Raw genomic sequence first — 18251 nt, 5'->3', positions numbered from 1 at the left:
AAACATGTTGGCTAGTTACAAGGAGAACGGTTGAAACTGCTATATATGTTTTTGTAAGTTATTATGATGGATTTTTGTTTTTCTTGTTTTTGTTTTTTTATTTTTTATATTCAAGTTTCCTACTACAATGAGGATTTTTCTGATGAATTGTGGTTTGCCCCACGTGTTCCTGTAGAATATTGATGTGGGCCGGCTATGTTGCATTAAAGCTGGCAGTGTAAGTTAATAGCTTTGATGTCGAGATTAAAATATACATATATGTTTAAATGTTTCTGCAAGTTTCACAACCACAGCTTCTGATTGGCTAAAACCTGTTTAGCATTGAATTTTGTTCTATTGACGCATCGATTAGACACTTGGTGGAAAGCAACAATGCATATCGACATTATCAATAAAATGGCCGCCATATCATGTCGTTGAATTGGTTAAAACAAAGATGTTGTCCAATTCCGTTATAATTTGGTGTTTACGTGTGTTGTGCCTTATGGTATTGAAGCTTCTAATTGTTTTATTACCGACTGCTGGTATAGTGAGGGGGACTTATGTAAATTACCCTGCTACAATAAGAACGTGATACTTATACACCTCAAGATTGACGCCAGATACCAGGATGTAAACAAAATGTCGCGAATCGAAAAAGTTAATGAACATATAGGCAAATCGTCATACAATGATAACCGGTTTTGACTGGTCCCAGACTCCCACAAACGGCTGTCCATATTCATCATGCAAGGCATTATCTAACATGTCTGCACTTCTTTAGATGCAAAGAGTAAGCTACCTTACGATGCTATGGGAACATCTCATAAGCACCCTTAAAAACCATTTTTATTTAAGCATTGAATTGCTACCAAATGGTAGTATATGTATACAACTTGGTTTACTAACGACATATAAGCAAATGCAACACATAATGTAAATATTCTAGTATGAACGCGTTTTAATTTGCCCTGTAATCTTTAACTTCCTAAATGATTTGTGTGATCGCTATTTTACTTACATGTGGGTCGCCCACTGCACTCAAGCTTAGGGGATTGGCGTAGTGATGTTTACAACAACAACATAGAACCTTTATCAGCATATCGTGAACACCTCGGCAATCATCTAGGGAGGCTATTAAGAAAAACGCTTTAAGTTAGTTAAGTATTTGTGACCTGGGCAAACCCGTTTATACCTACCTGCACATAACTGATTTTTGAATGTATGAACTGTGAACTGTACAATTTGTGAATAATGACTATTATTATACCTCTATACAAATGTGATTAAACATGGCATTACCTGTGTGTATTTCAAGATCCTTAGTGGATGTTATGGTGAAGTTGACGACACACCTTAATATAATAATAATTCGATTTTTTTAAACCTACCTGTTGCAGTCTATGTAAAACTTTCAGTTGAACTTTTTTTTTTCTGTACTCTGACACTTTTATTAAGAATTATTTTATTTATTTGCTACCTGATCTTTTTGTAATGGAAAAAAAATAGGTTATGAAAACATGATATATATAGAGGATATCTAACAGTGTCTTCAGTAATGATAAATATATTTCACGAGTGGGGCTAATAATTTGATATTTTTCATTAAGTGTTCAGCACAAGTAAAAAATATCAAAATATTAGCCTCACGAGTGAAATATATTTGGTATTACTAAAGATACTGTTAGATATTCTGTTACTTATATTTTTATAGCAAAATATACTGGGTGAGCTTTAAATTTTCCCCGTAGTCATTTGTAAGCAGTGTTTTGATTGGTCCAATCTGAAAAGATGATTTTTTTTTCACTAGTGAAAATATTAGGAAAAGATATATTTTTCACTATTAACAATATCGCATTTATAGAATGAACAATTTTCGATATTACACTGGTAAAAATGTAATAGACATTATTATGTAACGACAGGTTTATGTAATATTACGTAAAAATTACACTACAGTAATAAACTTTAGTGTAACAATACTGTTACAGTAATAAACCTTAGTGTAACAATTCTGTTACAGTAATAAACCGTAGTGTAACAATACTGTTACAGTAATAAACCTTAGTGTAACAATACTGTTACAGTAATAAACCGTAGTGTAACAATGCTGTTACAGTAATAAACCTTAGTGTAACAATTCTGTTACAGTAATAAACCTTAGTGTAACAATACTGTTACAGTAATAAACCTTAGTGTAACAATACTGTTACAGTAATAAACCTTAGTGTAACAATACTGTTACAGTAATAAACCTTAGTGTAACAATACTGTTACAGTAATAAACCCAGTGTAACAATACTGTTACAGTAATAAACCTTAGTGTAACAATACTGTTACAGTAATAAACCTTAGTGTAACAATACTGTTACAGTAATAAACCTTAGTGTAACAATACTGTTACAGTAATATACCTTAGTGTAACAATGCTGTTACAGTAATAAACCTTAGTGTAACAATACTGTTTCATTAATAAACCCTGGTGTAACAATACTGTTACAGTAATAAACCTTAGTTTTGACAATACTGTAACAGTAATAAACCTTAGTGTAACAATGATGTTACAGTAATAAACCTTAGATATAACCTTAACTTGATAGTCTTTCTGGTTTTAATTTCCTTACTGCAAGAGTAGATATAAATGAGGCAGAGAATTCGCACCAAAAACCTGTCCACGATCCAGCTGCCTGACGTCTGAACGATAATGTATGTGTATTGTGACAATTTGTTATTAATTGTAGGCGGAATCGTCGCTTTGTGTACTGTTCTTTTGTCCTTTATATATATATATACCGTTAATAACATTAAACTTACATATAATTGCACGCAGTAATTATAATATACAGGGGGTACCGCAACTTATGCAATCATAACTTAGCGGATTGCTGAAAGCGCTTTATTCTGTAAACAAATTATCGCTAAAGGTGGGGTTTCCAGCAATGTTAATTTCCCATAAGGTTCGGACTCAATAATTCTTTATCCTTAGATAATACACACCGATTCATTGCTTTGTGTCATCAAAGTTGGTTCCCTTGGCTATATATTTAACCTAATTTAATCGATGCTGCACCTGCCTATTTTACTAATTACGTCACTAAATTACTAAACTAAGCACGCAGATTGTCACGAAACAGATAAATAATAATTATTTGTTTCAACGAAATAGAAAAGTTTGAACCATAAGCTAAGTACACTTTGAATGTCTTCCATATTAGGTCCATTCACAATTTGTGTATAGAGAGCGTTATCACTTATCCTTACCCTTCCCAAAGATCCAAATTTTACCATTTGTGCAAAGTATTGATTTTTGGCTTTAATTTGTGTCACTCCAATGACTTTGTGAACGACACTGGACATACAGACCACCCTTTTACACTCCAAGCCTCGATGTACACATGTATCTTTCCTAATTTGTAACAACCCCAAGCTTACAAGTGATGCCAACCTGTGTAGGCCACGTCCTTAAATGACCATTGCTGTTAATCATAAACAGGACGTTAAATACGATATATTACATGACCGAGAGTGACTTAGCAAACCTTACACTAATATACCTCGTATACCCTAATCTCATTGTTCTTTTGACATTACGTTTTACATTTTCTTCAGGTAAATAGTCCATGATTTGAAATATACTGTATTAAAGCGCGTCTATCCTATTTATAAAATCGCGTCTGACGGATACTTTAAACACCTAGTACTGTACCGTTCTCACAAGGAGAGATAGATGTGTAGATGTATAGATGCGGGTCTTTAGGAGAAACATAAAGCAAAGAAATCTGCTAGAAACATGCAAATCAAAACGTTGGTGAAGATTATGATACTAGGTGGAACATCTTACTATTATCCAAAGCGGATCAATTTTGTCTTCCTATGCCAAATGTATGAAGAGTTTCAATCAAAAATCGACCATCTTTCCGCAAACTGTTGTGTCCTTGGTCCTGAAGTTTTGTTCACATCATCTCATAGGGACAAATCTTCACCCCAACGTTGAAATTCGCACTGATGAAAAAGAGATTTTTTTTACTTCAAGGCTACCAGGCAAAGGCTATCCTCAATGATCTTTTGGGGGTATCGCATATGCTGTCAAAGCAGAATTCTTCCTTAACTCTGCGTTTATCCTCTCTGGGAGATTGTAAAGCATACATAGGTTGGACAAGAACACAGTTTCTAGAACATCTTTCACATTGTTCGTTCTCTATTTACACTGGTATATGTACTCCAAACTACGAGGATGCACTACAGTGAAGACAGACATATCATGGACAGTGTTCAACTCTTTTTAACAGGACAGTTTCCAGTATATCGAAAACATTTCCTTAGTAAAAGCATTAGACATAACTAGTATTCCTTTGTTTCCTGAACGTAAACATCTTACAAGAGAAAACATTCTGGAGCACAACAAAATTTTCTCCGGAGATTTTTTGGCAATCTAGCGACTTTCATACTGGACGGTACATGTGTATCTATTCCTAAAAAGTTCTGATCACAAGCTCCAGAGAATCCCCCACTGTGAACACTGTAGGACCTGTTTATGGAAGCGATAATGATGCGAATATTACAAAAGTCATCATAAATAGTCTCTCCTTGTTGGAGAGAGATGACAATGTCATTGTTGGTTTAGGGATGTTGTGCCAGATTTGGAATCACGTGGTTTGACAACAAAGATGCCGTCTTATCTAAAACCAGGACTAAACATGACAACTTACAGGCTAACATTGATAGATCCATAACTAAATCCAGATGGGTAGTGGGGTCATATCACGGACGATTCAAGCAATGGCTGATTTTCAAAACATAACTTACCTCCAACAATTTAATTTATGTCATCGTGGCACTCGTTAGAATAGTAACAACCTGTCTCAATGGAATCCGATGACCAATATGTGTTAGAACACCAGGGCGAGACACAAAGGATGAGGTACTGGCTTTGTTTTATATCCTGTTCCTTGTGTATACAACAAGGTGACTTTTTGTTTCTGAGGACTTCAGAGGCTACAATTAATATATACAAGCTATCGTATTTGCTCCCCTGGCCATTTTGAAACCCCACCTTTCGTATGTTCTCAGTATAGTTTATAATTAGTGTACGTTATTTGGGGCCATGTCTTCATTACTGGCGTTTGTATGATTTTATCTGGTCTTATTCTTATAGGTATTTAATCTGCTTCTTGTCTCGAACATATGAGTTCGTTCTAAAGAGCTTCACGTGTAAAAATCCTTTCCACAAGCCAAGTTTAAATTCGCACTATTAGAACATTGTTTGAGAATAAGTACGCAAATATCATGTTACCTAATATTCAAATATTCAATTGTCACGTATACCATACCGTGTTCCTATGTGATAAATCTCCCGGTGAAATTACCTTAAACAAAATGATTTTTAGTCGACATCATCTAATATTTATAGTGAAATATCCATACTAAAATGACATCTTATCCACGTATGTTGTTGTCGACAATCACATTTAAAACTCTAAAGCTAAACACGTATTTTCCGAAAGGTAAATCGAACTATCTATTTGCATTTGCTATCACCGATTCTCTGACACGGTTTCTCGTTAACAGCGGAAGGGAGGCTACTCTCTATTTCCTCATCCTTTAAAACAAACGAAGCTTAAGCTTTACAATACTGACTTTCTGAATAACAACAAGTTGGTATCAATACAAAACGCAGTGAATAAAAGGATCACTGTTTATACTGGCTAATTCACTCGTACCGGTAAATATGGATATCAGAAGTGTCCTTTCTGCTGCGTCGTGGCAAATCAGCTGTGTTTCCAGTAGATCTGTCTTATGTACTGTGTTACAGGGTCAGAATCATCGGATGGATACTAGTTGTAAAATATCAATTTGATTAAAACTGATATAGTCACTTTTTTAACATTACAAGTGTTGATATAAAATATATATCATCAATCGTTTGCTTTGCTCTATCAGAGCGGTTTTTTCTTTTTACTGCGTTGAAAACCGCCATTTTTACGGTGAATATACCGTGAAGATAAGTCGTTATTTTGCTGTACCTCTGCAGTATACGTTGCAGCTATTTCTAAGATAACTTGATATGAAAAAAAAAGAAGATGTATACAGAAAAAAAAATCAAAAATATGCGAGAATGATAAGACCACTGTTACGTACTGCTTCATGGACGACGCCCGCCATGTAAGTAAAACAAATCGCCCTGATGACGCTGAATTTTGGGCGATACCGGTAGGATAATGATACATTTTGGGCGATACCGGTAGGATAATGATACATTTTGGGCGATACCGGTAGGATAATGATACATTTTGGGCGATACCGGTAGGATTATGATACATTTTGGGCGATACCGGTAGGATAATGATACATTTTGGGCGATACCGGTAGGATAATGATACATTTTGGGCGATACCGGTAGGATAATGATACATTTTGGGCGATACCGGTAGGATAATGATACAATGAAGAAACTCCGATCTCGCTCCCGTGGTATTTCAAGGTAGTATAACTGTATCATATAAACTTATTTCACTCTTTTCTCCGGGAATTTGCTTTCAGGTACGTGTTCGAATACATAAAATCAAACCACGTTTTTTTAAAAGAAAAGATTGTAAGCTTCAAACTTTGCCGATAAACACCATTTGTTTTGATCGGTGATAACCGAGACTTTTAGGAACCTAGTTTTTTACCGACCGAACATTTGCCAGGTTGGTAGAGTCCGTCTGCACCAGTCGTCATGATCATCATTTTAAAACGGAACACAATTAAAACATATGATGAAGTTTTTATTATTAGATTATATAGCAATAAGAAACTATGAGATTTCTAGTTCTATTCAAGAATTACAAACATTTCTTCATCTTCGACAAACATGCCAGGTATTTACCTTATAGGAGTATAAAATCTAACAGGTAAGGTACTGATAGGCGCTCCCACTTCTGCATAGGTGTGTCAATCTCAACGAGTCATAGAAATATATAACTCTGAGGGGGACAATACAAAGCTATACGAATTCAACCCGTCAAAACGTCACCGGTATCTCGGCGACGTAGGCATGTGATAAAATATTGTATATCATTTCAAACAGTTTCATTTACACTGTGTGCAGACACATTCCAAAGGTTGTTAATATCATTTTGTTCCTGAATATTACAGAGAAAACGTAAGTGATGGGTCCTGTTATTCCTGAATAGCATTGGTGTATCTTGATATCATAGCAGCAGTTCTGTTGCACGTGATTTAGATTCAATTGCATTCGGGCAATGATAGCTTGTATTGTATAAACGTTCATAAACCAGTTCTGTCAATTGGCATATAAGTGTTGATTAACAAGTTTTTACAGTACATCTTTCATTATACTCAATACCATAGCTTACGAGGGTAATACAGATCTACAAATATAGTTTACATACTCATTAACTTCCAAAATATGCATGTTAAATTGTGCTTCATGTATTATAAAAACGTATAAAAGTGACATAGGACGACCCCCTACTTTGATTTTCATATCAACCAAGAAGAGTCCCTACAACGTTTGTCAGTATATTTGCAAGTCTTCGTCGCCGTCGTCGTCTGTTGTTGGTTGGCGGTACGACCGGCGGATTAGTTCTAGATCTGAGTCTGTCCAGACCTGTCCGATGGCGAGTCCCGTCTTGTATTATTCCGCCTCTTTGTCGATTGGCTAGGTGAACATTAGTACCAATAAGTTCACGATGACCAGTTAGTCCGTGGTCGTGTCCGTGTCCATGTCCGTGTTCATTCCCGTGTGAGTGTCCGTCATTCCGTATACTGATTTGGTCTCTGATCGGTGCCGGAATTCTCTCTCTCAGTGCCCTGCCTATGTCCGTTTGTCTACCTACAGCATCTATTTCTGTTTGGCCTAGTCTGTTACGGTTTCTTCTTTGCCGACGTCCGCTCCGTGCTAATCCTTCATTACCCACTCCATTCGATCTCCCACGAGTTAAGACTTGTAGTTCCTCGGTAGGAATTCTTTCTTCTTGGCCGACATCGGGTAGTATACTTCCTTCTGAAATGCCATTTCGGCCTCGGCCTCTGCCCGTTCTTCCGCGGTCTCTGCCTCTCCTTCCAATTCCGTTTACATTCCGATCGATACTACCATGATCATGCCCGCCATGACCATGTCCTTCATGGCCAATTGGTCCAGTATTCCGTTCACGTAGACCATTTCTATCAACAAATCCACCTTCCCGAGCTCGGGGTCGATCAAGAGGTCTTGTCTGTCTTCCGCTCTGCCGTCGGTGATTTCTTACAAACTCTCTGCTGTTTGTGCGGAACATAGCTTCCAGTAACAACGGATCTCGGCCTTGTGCTGCCCATCTAGATCGTATGATCTGCAGTTGTGTTGGTGTCAAGAGTTCTCTTACTGTCCGATCAGAACCTCTTCTGGCCACCACTGTGGGACCTCGTGAACGATGGCTATGTGTATCTACAACATATACAACAGTATATAATTGATAGCATTAAACCAATTTATAATGTCTGAAACATATCGAAATGTATTCCATAACTACCAGATTACAGTAAAAATGTTACTAACGTTTAATAACATCTTTAGAGGGGGTCGGATTACACGGAGTAAAATTTACATTAGATTTAGTGTTGGCGATTTAAGTCTTCAGTAATATTTGTAAATAAGCAAAGTTTTGTTATGAACAGAACCTCATTTCATAAAATACAGGTGCGTGTTTTCACTGATCGTTTTCTTGATCAGAGGTGAACTATAGCGAAACGCTTAGACTCCTAATATCAATCCCGTATGAAATAAATAGAGGTTACACAAACCAATGGTTATGTATAGACACTGTAGTATATCTGTCACACGAGCTAGTTAATTTTCAAAAGTAAAAAACACCAGCTTCAGCGAGTGGTTTTTGTAACTTTGAAATAGTAGCTAACGAGATTCAACAAATATCACATAGAACATACCGCAAAAAGAAAGAAAATGGTGAAGATCACTTTACTTAATTACCTGATATAACAAGCGAATCAATTTCCCTATCTACAAGCGAATTCTACTCGATAGAAAAGGTTACTTATATGATAAAAAAAAGGGGCAAAATGTATTCATTTTATAGCATTACCAATTTTATTTTCTTGACATTGTTGATAACTATGCAAATGAATAGCATCTATAACTATGAATCTCTTGATAGTATATCTACCGATTGATAATATATTGATATATAGTGTATATACCTAATGATAATTGATAGATAGTGTATATACCGAATGATAATTGATAGATAGTGTATATACCAAATGATAATTGTTAGATAGTGTATATACCAAATGATAATTGTTCGAAAGTGTATATACCGAATGATAATTGATAGATAGTGTATATACCAATTGATAATATATTGATATATAGTGTATAAACCTAATGATAATAGATAGATAGTGTATATACCGAATGATAATTGATAGATAGTGTATATACCGAATGATGATTGATAGATAGTGTATATACCGAATGATAATCTATTGATAGATAGTGTATATACCGCATGATAATGGATAGATAGTGTATATACCGAATGATAATTGATAGATAGTGTATATACCTAATGATAATCTATTGATAGATAGTGTATATACCGATTGATAATCTATTGATAGATAGTGTATATACCGAATGATAATATATTGATAGATAGTGTATATACCGCATGATAATGGATAGATAGTGTATATACCGAATGATAATTGATAGATAGTGTATATACCGAATGATAATTGATAGATAGTGTATATACCGAATGATAATTGATAGATAGTATATATACCGAATGATAATCTATTGATAGATAGTGTATATACCGAATGATAATTGATAGATAGTGTGTATACCGAATGATAATCTATTGATAGATAGTGTATATACCGAATGATAATTGATAGATAGTGTATATACCGAATGATAATTGATAGATAGTGTATATACCGAATGATAATCTATTGATAGATAGTGTATATACCGAATGATAATCTATTGATAGATAGTATATATACCGAATGCTAATTGATAGATAGTGTATATACCGAATGATAATTGATAGATAGTGTATATACCGAATGATAATGGATAGATAGTGTATATACCTAATGATAATATATTGATAGATAGTGTATATACCGAATGATAATTGATAGATAGTGTATATACCGAATGATAATCTATTGATAGATAGTGTATATACCGCATGATAATGGATAGATAGTGTATATACCGAATGATAATTGATAGATAGTGTATATACCGAATGATAATCTATTGATAGATAGTATATATACTGAATGATAATTGATAGATAGTGTATATACCGAATGATAATTGATAGATACTGTATATACCGAATGATAATTGATAGATAGTATATATACCGAATGATAATTGATAGATAGTGTATATACCGAATGATAATTGATAGATAGTGTATATACCGAATGATAATCTATTGATAGATAGTGTATATACCGAATGATAATCTATTGATAGATAGTGTATATACCGAATGATAATCTATTGATAGATAGTGTATATACCGAATGATAATTGATAGATAGTATATATACCGAATGATAATTTATAGATAGTGTATATACCGAATGATAATTGATAGTGTATATACCGAATGATAATCTATTGATAGATAGTGTATATACCGAATGATAATTGATAGATAGTGTATATACCGAATGATAATCTATTGATAGATAGTGTATATACCGAATGATAATCTATTGATAGATAGTGTATATACCGAATGATAATCTATTGATAGATAGTGTATATACCGAATGATAATCTATTGATAGATAGTGTATATACCGAATGATAATTGATAGATAGTGTATATACCGAATGATAATTGATAGATAGTGTATATACCGAATGATAATCTATTGATAGATAGTGTATATACCGAATGATAATTTATTGATAGATAGTATATATATCGAATGATAATTGATAGATAGTGTATATACCGAATGATAATTGATAGATAGTGTATATACCGAATGATAATCTATTGATAGATAGTGTATATACCGAATGATAATCTATTGATAGATAGTGTATATACCGAATGATAATCTATTGATAGATAGTGTATATACCGAATGATAATTGATTGATAGTGTATATACCGAATGATAATCTATTGATAGTGTATATACCGAATGATAATTGATTGATAGTGTATATACCGAATGATAATGGATAGATAGTGTATAAACCGAATGATAATTGATAGATAGTGTATATACCGAATGATAATGGATAGATAGTGTATATACCGAATGATAATATATTGATAGATAGTGTATATACCGAATGATAATCTATAGATAGTGTATATACTGAATGATAATTGATAGATAGTGTATATACCGAATGATAATTGATAGATAGTGTATATACCGAATGATAATTAATAGATAGTGTATATACTGAATGATAATCTATAGATAGTGTATATACCGAATGATAATCTATTGATAGATAGTGTATATACCGAATGATAATATATAGATAGTTTATATACCAAATGATAATTGATAGATAGTGTATATACCGAATGATGATTGATAGATAGTGTATATACCGAATGATAATCTATTGATAGATAGTGTATATACCGAATGATAATTGATAGATAGTGTATATACCGAATGATAATTGATAGATAGTGTATATACCGAATGATAATTGATAGATAGTGTATATACCGAATGATAATCTATTGATAGATAGTGTATATACCGAATGATAATTGATAGATAGTGTATATACCGAATGATAATCTATTGATAGATAGTGTATATACCGCATGATAATGGATAGATAGTGTATATACCGAATGATAATTGATAGATAGTGTATATACCGAATGATAATTGATAGATAGTGTATATACCGAATGATAATTGATAGATAGTATATATACCGAATGATAATCTATTGATAGATAGTGTATATACCGAATGATAATTGATAGATAGTGTATATACCGAATGATAATTGATAGATAGTGTATATACCGAATGATAATCTATTGATAGATAGTGTATATACCGAATGATAATCTATTGATAGATAGTATATATACCGAATGCTAATTGATAGATAGTGTATATACCGAATGATAATTGATAGATAGTGTATATACCGAATGATAATGGATAGATAGTGTATATACCTAATGATAATATATTGATAGATAGTGTATATACCGAATGATAATCTATTGATAGATAGTGTATATACCGCATGATAATGGATAGATAGTGTATATACCGAATGATAATTGATAGATAGTGTATATACCGAATGATAATCTATTGATAGATAGTATATATACTGAATGATAATTGATAGATAGTGTATATACCGAATGATAATTGATAGATACTGTATATACCGAATGATAATTGATAGATAGTATATATACCGAATGATAATTGATAGATAGTGTATATACCGAATGATAATTGATAGATAGTGTATATACCGAATGATAATCTATTGATAGATAGTGTATATACCGAATGATAATCTATTGATAGATAGTGTATATACCGAATGATAATCTATTGATAGATAGTGTATATACCGAATGATAATCTATTGATAGATAGTGTATATACCGAATGATAATCTATTGATAGATAGTGTATATACCGAATGATAATTGATAGATAGTATATATACCGAATGATAATTTATAGATAGTGTATATACCGAATGATAATTGATAGTGTATATACCGAATGATAATCTATTGATAGATAGTGTATATACCGAATGATAATTGATAGATAGTGTATATACCGAATGATAATCTATTGATAGATAGTGTATATACCGAATGATAATCTATTGATAGATAGTGTATATACCGAATGATAATCTATTGATAGATAGTGTATATACCGAATGATAATTGATAGATAGTGTATATACCGAATGATAATTGATAGATAGTGTATATACCGAATGATAATCTATTGATAGATAGTGTATATACCGAATGATAATTTATTGATAGATAGTATATATCGAATGATAATTGATAGATAGTGTATATACCGAATGATAATGATAGATAGGTTATATACCGAATGATAATTGATAGATAGTGTATATACCGATGATAATCTTTGATAGATAGTGTATATACCGAATGATAATTATGATAGATAGGTATATACCGAATGATAACTGATGATAGTGTATATACCGAATGATAATTGATAGATAGTGTATACCGAATGATAATCTTATTGATAGATAGTGTATATACCGAATGATAATTGATAGATAGTGTATATACCGATGAATAATTGATAGATAGTGTATATACCGAATGATAATTGATTGATAGTGTGTATATACCGAATGATATATTGTAGATGTTATATATCCGAATGATAATAGATTGATGATAGTGTATATACCGAATGATAATTGATAGATAGTGTATATACCGAATGATATTATGATATGATTATTGTAGATATGTATACCGAATGATAATATTTAGATGTGTAATACCGAATGATAATATATTGATAGTGTATATACTGAATGATAATTGATAGATAGTGTATATACCGAATGATAATTGATAGATAGTGTATATACCGAATGATAATTAATAGATAGTGTATATACTGAATGATAATCTATAGATAGTGTATATACCGAATGATAATCTATTGATAGATAGTGTATATACCGAATGATAATATATAGATAGTTTATATACCAAATGATAATTGATAGATAGTGTATATACCGAATGATAATTGATAGATAGTATATATACCGAATGATAATTGATAGATAGTGTATATACCGAATGATAATTGATAGATAGTGTATATACCGAATGATAATTGATAGATAGTGTATATACCGAATGATAATCTTTTGATAGATAGTGTATATACCGAATGATAATTGATAGATAGTGTATATACCGAATGATAATTGATAGATAGTGTATATACCGAATGATAATCTATTGATAGATAGTGTAGATACCGAATGATAATATATTGATAGATAGTGTATATACCGAATGATAATCTATTGATAAATAGTGTATATACCGAATGATAATGGATAGATAGTGTATATACCGAATGATAATGGATAGATAGTGTATATACCGAATGATAATCTATTGATAGATAGTGTATATACCGAATGATAATCTATTGATAGATAGTGTATATACCGAATGATAATCTATTGATAGATAGTGTATATACCGAATGATAATATATTGATAGATAGTGTATATACCGAATGATAATTGATAGATAGTGTATATACCGAATGATAATTGATAGATAGTGTATATACCGAATGATAATCTATTGATAGATAGTGTATATACCGAATGATAATCTATTGATAGATAGTATATATACCGAATGCTAATTGATAGATAGTGTATATACCGAATGATAATTGATAGATAGTGTATATACCGAATGATAATGGATAGATAGTGTATATACCTAATGATAATATATTGATAGATAGTGTATATACCGAATGATAATCTATTGATAGATAGTGTATATACCGCATGATAATGGATAGATAGTGTATATACCGAATGATAATTGATAGATAGTGTATATACCGAATGATAATCTATTGATAGATAGTGTATATACTGAATGATAATTGATAGATAGTGTATATACCGAATGATAATTGATAGATACTGTATATACCGAATGATAATTGATAGATAGTATATATACCGAATGATAATTGATAGATAGTGTATATACCGAATGATAATTGATAGATAGTGTATATACCGAATGATAATCTATTGATAGATAGTGTATATACCGAATGATAATCTATTGATAGATAGTGTATATACCGAATGATAATCTATTGATAGATAGTGTATATACCGAATGATAATCTATTGATAGATAGTGTATATACCGAATGATAATTGATAGATAGTGTATATACCGAATGATAATTGATAGATAGTGTATATACCGAATGATAATTGATAGATAGTATATATACCGAATGATAATTTATAGATAGTGTATATACCGAATGATAATTGATAGTGTATATACCGAATGATAATCTATTGATAGATAGTGTATATACCGAATGATAATTGATAGATAGTGTATATACCGAATGATAATCTATTGATAGATAGTGTATATACCGAATGATAATCTATTGATAGATAGTGTATATACCGAATGATAATCTATTGATAGATAGTGTATATACCGAATGATAATTGATAGATAGTGTATATACCGAATGATAATTGATAGATAGTGTATATACCGAATGATAATCTATTGATAGATAGTGTATATACCGAATGATAATTTATTGATAGATAGTATATATATCGAATGATAATTGATAGATAGTGTATATACCGAATGATAATTGATAGATAGTGTATATACCGAATGATAATCTATTGATAGATAGTGTATATACCGAATGATAATCTATTGATAGATAGTGTATATACCGAATGATAATTGATAGATAGTGTATATACCGAATGATAATCTATTGATAGATAGTGTATATACCGAATGATAATTTATTGATAGATAGTATATATATCGAATGATAATTGATAGATAGTGTATATACCGAATGATAATTGATAGATAGTGTATATACCGAATGATAATCTATTGATAGATAGTGTATATACCGAATGATAATCTATTGATAGATAGTGTATATACCGAATGATAATCTATTGATAGATAGTGTATATACCGCATGATAATCTATTGATAGTGTATATACCGAATGATAATTGATTGATAGTGTATATACCGAATGATAATCTATTGATAGTGTATATACCGAATGATAATTGATTGATAGTGTATATACCGAATGATAATGGATAGATAGTGTATAAACCGAATGATAATTGATAGATAGTGTATATACCGAATGATAATGGATAGATAGTGTATATACCGAATGATAATCTATAGATAGTGTATATACCGAATGATAATCTATTGATAGATAGTGTATATACCGAATGATAATATATAGATAGTTTATATACCAAATGATAATTGATAGATAGTGTATATACCGAATGATAATTGATAGATAGTATATATACCGAATGATAATTGATAGATAGTGTATATACCGAATGATAATTGATAGATAGTGTATATACCGAATGATAATTGATAGATAGTGTATATACCGAATGAGAATCTTTTGATAGATAGTGTATATACCGAATGATAATTGATAGATAGTGTATATACCGAATGATAATTGATAGATAGTGTATATACCGAATGATAATCTATTGATAGATAGTGTAGATACCGAATGATAATATATTGATAGATAGTGTATATACCGAATGATAATCTATTGATAATAGTGTATATACCGAATGATAATGGATAGATAGTGTATATACCGAATGATAATGGATAGATAGTGTATATACCGAATGATAATGGATAGATAGTGTATATACCGAATGATAATTGATAGATAGTGTATATACCGAATGATAATCTATTGATAGATAGTGTATATACCGAATGATAATCTATTGATAGATAGTGTATATACCGAATGATAATCTATTGATAGATAGTGTATATACCGAATGATAATATATTGATAGATAGTGTATATACCGAATGATAATTGATAGATAGTGTATATACCGAATGATAATTGATAGATAGTGTATATACCGAATGATAATCTATTGATAGATAGTGTATATACCTAATGATAATATATTGATAGATAGTGTATATACCGAATGATAATTGATCGATAGTGTATATACCGAATGATAATCTATTGATAGATAGTGTATATACCGAATGATAATCTATTGATAGATAGTGTATATACCGAATGATAATCTATAGATAGATAGTGTATATACCGCATGATAATGGATAGATAGTGTATATACCGAATGATAATTGATAGATAGTGTATAAACCGAATGATAATCTATTGATAGATAGTGTATATACCGATTGATAATTGATTGATAGTGTATATACCGAATGATAATGGATAGATAGTGTATATACCGAATGATAATTGATAGATAGTGTATATACCGAATGATAATTGATAGATAGTGTACATACCGAATGATAATTGATAGATAGTGTTTATACCGAATGGTAATTGATAGATAGTGTATATACCGAATGATAATTGATAGATAGTGTATATACCGAATGATAATAGATAGATAGTGTATATACCGAATGATAATCTATTGATAGATAGTGTATATATCGAATGATAATCTATTGATAGATAGTGTATATACCGAACGATAATCTATTGCTAGATAGTGTATATACCGAATGATAATGGATAGATAGTGTATATACCGAATGATAATCTATTGATAGATAGTGTATATACCGAATGATAATCTATTGATAGATAGTGTATATACCGAATGATAATTGATAGATAGTGTATATACCGAATGATAATTGATAGATAGTGTATATACCGAATGATAATTGATAGATAGTGTATATACAGAATTATAATCTATTGATAGATAGTGTATATACCGAATGATAATCTATTGATAGATAGTGTATATACCGAATGATAATTGATAGATAGTGTATATACCGAATGATAATTGATAGATAGTGTATATACCGAATGATAATTGATAGATAGTGTATATACAGAATTATAATCTATTGATAGATAGTGTATATACCGAATGATAATCTATTGATAGATATGTACATACCGAATGATAATCTATTGATAGATATGTACATACAGCTGTTTCTAGAAAATTAGAAGCGATCTTAAACGTTGAATAACGAAGAAGAGGCTCGCCTAACCCATAAAGCAATTAATTCATTGAAATTGATATTTTGCAATAAAAAGGTTAATTGTTTTCATAATTGGTATTAACTAAAACACTCATTACTTACCTGTAAGCTGTAGACAGCATAGCGCTGCAAAAAACACCAATAGTGGACATCTCTTAGTGAGAAAACACATCGTGAACTCCTCCGAACTTATCCCTCCATATGTTCAGAAAACTAAATACAAGATAAAAAGAATTTGGGGAAATAATGTGGACGTAACCCTTATAAACGTATCTATCTTCCATCTCAATACCGTCACAATAGCGTCACCGTTTCGTGAATCTATCATCGTTGGTTTTCACGGCACAATGAATTTTCAA

At 31.4% G+C, this 18251-nt stretch overlaps 1 protein-coding gene across 1 annotated transcript; it reads right to left on the bottom strand.

Moving 5' to 3' along the window:
- Positions 1–6728: 6728 nt before the first annotated feature.
- Positions 6729–18117, bottom strand: LOC117343014. The gene is made up of 2 exons (XM_033905338.1): positions 17995–18117; positions 6729–8407 (listed from the first exon to the last, which is right to left on the bottom strand). The coding sequence occupies exons 1-2, from the start codon at positions 18062–18064 to the stop codon at positions 7470–7472; spliced, it is 1008 nt and encodes a 335-aa protein (XP_033761229.1). The 5' UTR covers positions 18065–18117; the 3' UTR covers positions 6729–7469.
- Between the last annotated feature and the right edge of the window lie 134 nt (positions 18118–18251).

This window comes from Pecten maximus, chromosome 14 (genome assembly GCF_902652985.1).
Source record: "Pecten maximus chromosome 14, xPecMax1.1, whole genome shotgun sequence".
Taxonomy (NCBI): Eukaryota; Metazoa; Mollusca; class Bivalvia; order Pectinida; family Pectinidae; genus Pecten; species Pecten maximus.
This window is presented reverse-complemented; position numbering and strand designations above follow the sequence as displayed.

Excerpts from the sequence above, each read along its gene's own strand:
- LOC117343014 (XM_033905338.1), bottom strand. The coding sequence starts at position 18,064 with ATGTGTTTTCTCACTAAGAGATGTCCACTATTGGTGTTTTTTGCAGCG. Across the intron at positions 8,408-17,994 it reads ATGCTGTCTACAGCTTACAG|ATACACATAGCCATCGTTCA; the intron begins GTAAGTAATGAG and ends TATATGTTGTAG.